Source organism: Myotis nattereri (genome assembly GCF_964212035.1).
Source record: "Myotis nattereri genome assembly, chromosome: 6".
Lineage (NCBI taxonomy): Eukaryota > Metazoa > Chordata > Mammalia > Chiroptera > Vespertilionidae > Myotis > Myotis nattereri.
In genome coordinates this window covers 51,075,928-51,081,927 of record NC_138081.1, presented here as the reverse complement: position 1 = coordinate 51,081,927, position 6,000 = coordinate 51,075,928, and the positions used below count along the sequence as shown (strand labels likewise).

The 6,000-nt window shown below is 48.1% G+C and overlaps 1 protein-coding gene across 6 annotated transcripts in view; it reads left to right on the top strand.

Annotated features, from left to right (window-relative positions):
* Positions 1–263: 263 nt before the first annotated feature.
* EPHA7 (EPH receptor A7) overlaps positions 264–6,000 on the top strand; it is a 179,980-nt gene continuing 174,243 nt past the window's right edge. For 5 of the 6 annotated variants that reach the window (XM_081094520.1, XM_081094519.1, XM_081094517.1 and 2 more), the window contains exons 1-2: positions 268–607; positions 4,958–5,022. In XM_081094520.1, the coding sequence (XP_080950646.1) occupies positions 511–607; positions 4,958–5,022 (162 nt within the window). In that variant the 5' untranslated portion in view covers positions 268–510. Of the gene's footprint in view, positions 608–4,957; positions 5,023–6,000 lie in introns of all 6 variants that reach the window. The other variant, XM_081094518.1, reaches the window with a different exon arrangement.

Sequence of the window (6,000 nt, the reverse complement as noted above, 5' to 3'; positions counted from 1 at the left end):
CCTCGGCTGCCATCCACGTCCGCCCGCCAGAGCATCCAGCACCGGCAGGGAGCCCAGAACCTGGAGGGAATCCTGGACCCGCAATCGGACTCCGCTCGCCGCCGATTGGTCCGCTCCCCGAACCCCGCCCCCGTGGCCGGGGCGGCCGTTTCGCGGAGACCCGCCCCTCAGCCCTGGGAATCGCAGCCTGGCAGGCCGGCTGCGCCTGCCACTCAGCCCGAGTGGCTGAGGCTCTCGGCTCGGAGCCCCGCCCCCGCCCCCCTAATTGATATTATGGGAGTGTGGAGCAAGCGGCGGGTCTGCAGTCGGAGACTTGCAGGCAGTGAATACGGTGCGAACGATCAGGAGGGGGAAATTTTTTTTAAAAGCTCAACGTGGAGCCGCCGCCTGGAGATCGAGAAGGGGAATCGATGCAAGAAGAGCAATAAAAATAAGAACCCACTCGGAGCAAACAGCATTTTAAAAAGCCGCGACTCAACTGAAACCTAAAATAAAACCTGCTCCTGCACCATGGTTTTTCAAACTCGGAACCCTTCGTGGATTATTTTATGCTACATCTGGCTGCTCCGTTTTGCACACACCGGGGAGGCGCAAGCTGTAAAGGAAGGTAAGGTGATGGAAAAGCAAAGTTTGTTCTGACTTATTTATTTAGCTGTCTACCTGGGCGAGCCGGCTAGTCCGGGGGGCTGCCGGCCGCGCCTCCGGCGCCTGGCGACCCTCCCCCGCTAGCTCCCTGCCCCCTCACCGCTCCGGCTGCCCCGGGTGGCCGGGGGCGCTGCTCCCAGCCTCCTGCTGCCCCGCGTCCCGGGCTGTCGGCCCGACCGGAGCGGGATTTTTCGCGGGCAGCCTGGAGGGCGTGAGCAGCAGCAGAGGGCGGCGGGATGGGGCTTGGGGGCCGGTCGGCGTGCTCATTCTCGAAGACCCGGAGCGGGTCAGATCTCTTTCTCGAGCCCTCTCCCCTCCCTCCTCTCTGGGTTTGCCTCCGGTGGGTTAGGCTGCGGCCGGAGTTGGTGGGAGACTGGAGAGTGCAGCCTTCAGTGTCCCGGGCAGCCCGCCAGCGAGCAGCTCCAGTCCGGAGCCTTCCTAGAGGGACCGTGACTTGTGTGAGCTCCGAGGGCTCGGGTTACTAATGAAGTGCTCACTGCGTCGGAGGAGGAGACGCGGGCCTGCGGTTGGCGCTCGGCCGCCTGCGCGGAACAATAACGCCGAGGAGGTGCAGCCGACCCGGGGCGCGCTCCCCGCGGCCGCGGATGTCTCCATCCAGCGCGCGCCACGCGCAGACCCAGGCGGCCCGGGGCAGCCGGAGCCCAGATGTCTCGGCCCGGCCGGGAGGCGGGGGCCAGGCTGGGGCTGTGCGCCTGGTAATATGCTGCCGACTAGGCGACCGAAAGTCCCCCAACATCTGCCCCAAGTCCGGCAGTTGAGTCCGAGTGGTTAAACCGAGAGAAAGACCTGGACCCCGAGGGCTAGCTGTGGATGGAGAGAGCAGGTTTCATTTGGGCACCAGATACGCATGTATGTGTTGTTATTATTATTATTATTTTCTTTTCCTTTGAACCACTGACAAGGTAAAATACCTTTCGGTGCCTGTAGTTGGAGCTGGGGAAAATAAATCCTGTCAATGGAAATTTTGCCTTGCTCCAAGCATTGTCACTATTTAGCACCCCCCCCCTCTCTCCGCCCCCCCCCCCCCGCCCCGGTCTTCTAGGCTGTAAGTCTAAGGTTGATTTCACGATATTTAAAAGCAGAATACTAATAATTACTCGTTTCTGAAGTGTGGAGAATGGAGGAATCTGATACCAGATTTAGGTCGTGGTGGAGATGGTGGGGCTACCTACATGTCGGTTCTCGCTTTCTCTATCCTTGAAAACTTAGCGATTTAGTGCTGGCGGTCCCCCCAATTCTCTTCGTGCACCCCTCTTCGCTCATTCAAACCGACGTCTTGCCCTCCTTCTTGGTCCAGCCTGACCTTCTGACCCCAGTTGCCACATCTGCAACCTGTGTTGACTCTGAGCCCATTCAGAGGAATTTTGAGAAGACCTTGGGCTCCGAAGTGTCCGTTACGCGTTTGCAGCTGAACTGACATCTACTAGAAAGACACACCTGGGCACACCGACACCCACATTTCTACTCCCATGATATTAGCGACTAGGAGCCTCCAATCCGTGTCCCGATTCCCCCGGAATAGGAACAGCAGGAGCAGCGGAAAAGTTTGCTCGGCGGCGGCTGAGCCGGGCGCGCGAGCCCGGGCAGACCCCGGCCTGAGTGTGCGCTATAAATAACTGCATCACTAGGGGGAGAGGTTCCCGCAGCCAGCTCGCTCGCTCGCTCGCCTTTCTCTTCTGGGTGCAGGGTACGTGGGAAGGATTCTGATTCTAGGAGGCTGAATTGTTTAAACGCAGAAGTGAAATATTTAAAAGGTGGGCGGGGTGGCAGATGAGCCCGGCTTCTTGGTGGCGACGCTCCCAGCGCGCAGCGGCGATCCGGAGCTGCGACCGCCCTGCCAGCCCAAAGGCCCGGCCGGGGCACTCGCTGGCGGGCGCTGGAAAGGCAGTGCTCGGCCTCCAGGGTGGGTGGGGTGGTTGGAAGAAGATGAGGGATCTCCCCCCCCCCACCCGCCCCCTTCCTCCACTTTCCCCGAACACTTTCTCTCGGGGCGATCGGTTCCCGCTATTGCGAGCGCGGGTCTAAAGAGTCTGAAGGTTGGAGGTGAAGTGCAGCTGCTGTGTTTCCTCTTGGTAAAAGCTGCCGCCGCCGCTGCATCCTCAGAGGAGACGCTTCCCGAAGCCTCTCTCCTCCTCCCGTCTCCGTCTCCGGCAGGAGCCAGGGCGCCACCGGCTCCCTGGAGTGCCCAGGTCTGGCAGTGGAGTAATGGATGCTCTGCGCGCGGGCGCGCCCGTCTGGCAGCCCCCGCCCCGCCCCGCCGGCGGCCCCGCCCTGGCCCCGCCGCCTGCCGCTGCCCGCCCGGCCTTAGGCAGCCTCCGCCAGGGCGCGCCCGCCCCGCGCCCCTCGCCCGCTCCCCGCCGCCCGATGCGGGAGGGCGCGGAGTCCCCGAGCCCGGTCTGAGCGCCCCAGGTCCCGATCGGCGCCGGGCTGCCCTCCGCGGGCGTGGAGGATGCGCCGGTGCTCGGAGCCGGGAGGCTGGAGCGCGCGCTTGCGGGTGGATCCAGAGAGTGGATGGCAGCGAGCGAGACCCGCTAATCACTTTAGAGCTGCTTCTGATCCCACGCGCAAGGGCCACTGTTTGTTTTTGTTGACTTCTCAACTTGTTTGCCATCGCCACCCTGACCCACCCCAGTCTGTGTTGAGGGGGAACGCAATGACAGTAAACAGACCACAATGCCTATTTTGCTCTCAGAAGTGACCCAAGGAGGTCACCTGGGTTTAAAATCCAATTGTCTCTTGTCAGTACAAAAGACCAAAAAAATAATAAAAATAAAATAAATTATCTCAAGAGTGCGTGGCACCTGCGTTGTTTCCTTCAGCTTTGTCTCCATTGTCGAGGACAAAAACAAAATAAAATTTACTTCATATATATTCACTAATCCAACGATTTTTTTAATGCTCAAAGTGCAAAGTACAACTTGTATTTTTAAAGTGTGTTTTCCCCCCTCCTCATCTGGAAGAGAGTCAAGTGTTTGTGACCAAAGTTTGTGCTGTCATGGTCTCCCGGACAGTCTTAAGTGCAAAACCTTTTTGAAAAGAAGTGTCTCCGTATCCATTTATATCTACTTTTTTCAGTTACAGAGAATAACCTTGACTGGCATGGAGGAATTGAACACATAATCAATGTGTTCTGTTTTCCAAGCATGGCACATTTTCATTTCCTTTAAAATACGTTTTTTCCTCTAGTGATTATGTAAAAGTTCTTATAACCAACCATATTTTATTAAAGTCCAAATTTTAACATTTTGTTGAAGTTGGATGTTAACCATATTTGCACATTCATGGTTACATTCACTTTGTGGACAAATTGATACCTTTGTTAAAATGCTCTAGAGTGAAAAATAATTTTAAAGAGAAAAACTCAGGTAACAAACCAGTTTGAACAAACAATGAATGCTTTAGGAGAGTAATTATCTTAAAATGCATTAAAATGTATAAAATTGGAAGTATGACTTATGCCATTTGAATATGTTGTATTAATAATATCAGGAGCAATTGTTACATTTATATTTTAATTGAATTTAATTTCATTATGATTTTTTGATAGCATAAAAGTAGAATACAACTTTTAAAAGGAAAATCAGAAAAATAGTCAAGTCAGAGTTCAAATATACCATTTTGAGAATTAGCTAATGCTTTGAAACCTTTGGAAATTAAAGTAAAATGGAAATATTGAAAACAGATGTTTAACTAACTCAAAACCATACCTTGCAAATAATAGTTTATTTTTCTCAGGATAACATTTCTTAATACAGATTTTAGTCATATTCATCTTGTATATGTATGTGAAAGACACTGCATGTGAAGAGTTTTAATAAACTGCAATTCTCAAAAAGTGCTAGGAAATACTGATGGCAAAATACTATAAATTAATGACTATCTTAAGAGTAATGTAGAATTACAGTAAATTACATTCAGGTTATCATGTTTCACAGAATTTGGAAGGCTCAAGAGGTTACAAACTCTTTATAATATATAATTTCTAGAAAAACAATACATCACATAGCAATTTTTACTCTACTTTTTTTTACTTTTGAGTTTTTAAGTTTATTTAATATTTTAATCAAAAATACCAAATATAAGATGGTATTTTAATATATTTTCTCCCACAGTGGAGTAATATACCTGTATCAGGTAGGTAGGTATTCATTTGACCATTCATTTATATAAAAACTGTTTATATATCTTAAGTCATAAAGTGATAATTATATAAAATTAGGTTCACTTTACTATCTTACAAATGTGTTGAAGTTTTTCATGTAACATTTGGAAATAAAACTTTCTTTTTCAGTACTACTGCTGGATTCTAAAGCACAACAAACAGAGTTGGAATGGATTTCCTCTCCACCAAATGGGGTAAGTGCTTCTCCTCATGAAATATCACCCTTCATTTTTTTAAGTAAGACTCAAGAACTTTCCTCTCCATGGTGGAATTATTCACATTTTTTAAATTTAAACAATTTCAATTCCAAATATCGTATTCAATATTTTGTTCTGTTTGTCATGAGACATTTAATTTTTTAAGTAAAGAAGAAGGTATACCTAGTGCTTGGGTACATGGATTTAAAAACATTCTATAACCTTTTGCATTCTTATTGTGAGTGGCATCCTATCTCAGGTTTCAGGCTATACATGCTAACTAATTACAGGGAACAATCCTTTCACAAACTCATTTAAACCACTCTAGTTGTTTTATACTTCTTTAGTATAATAGCCTGGTAGGTTGTGTATAGTTCTTTAAAACAGTATGCAATCTGTTTTTCCTCTTTTAAAACAGTTTTAGCATCATTCAAAAGGTACCTTAAAAGGTAGCCAAAAATGTAATATGCTCAATATTTTAGCATACAGTTTGCTATGAGATATTATTTGGATTCTCCAAGTTTATATCATATGCTATCTGTTGTTATGAATCAGAAGTGATGGCAGAGCATGCACTTAACTACAGTGAAATCTGTTACAGTAAGTATGAGTGAAAGCAGTCAAACAAAAATCTAGGAAAACATATGTAACCTCTCACCCCCAATTTTTGACCATTATGGTTTATATATCAGGAAAAATCTATTCTTTCTTAAATTTAGGTCAATGTCTTTGTCTTCAGTTTTTTTAATTGTGAGAGAGAGATCACATACTTCATCCCTTATTAAAGAAGAGGGCTTCAAGAAAGGAAAGTATACCCTATTGTTACCTGAGTTAATCTTTGACAGGGAATCAAAGAGCATGAAGTGAGGATATAAAAAGTATAACAAAATTTTGCAAAGAGAAGAACAAAAGTCTGAAAGGTATTTTTGAGTATAAGAACATCATAAGATCAATGTCATGAAGTGGAAGTCAGTT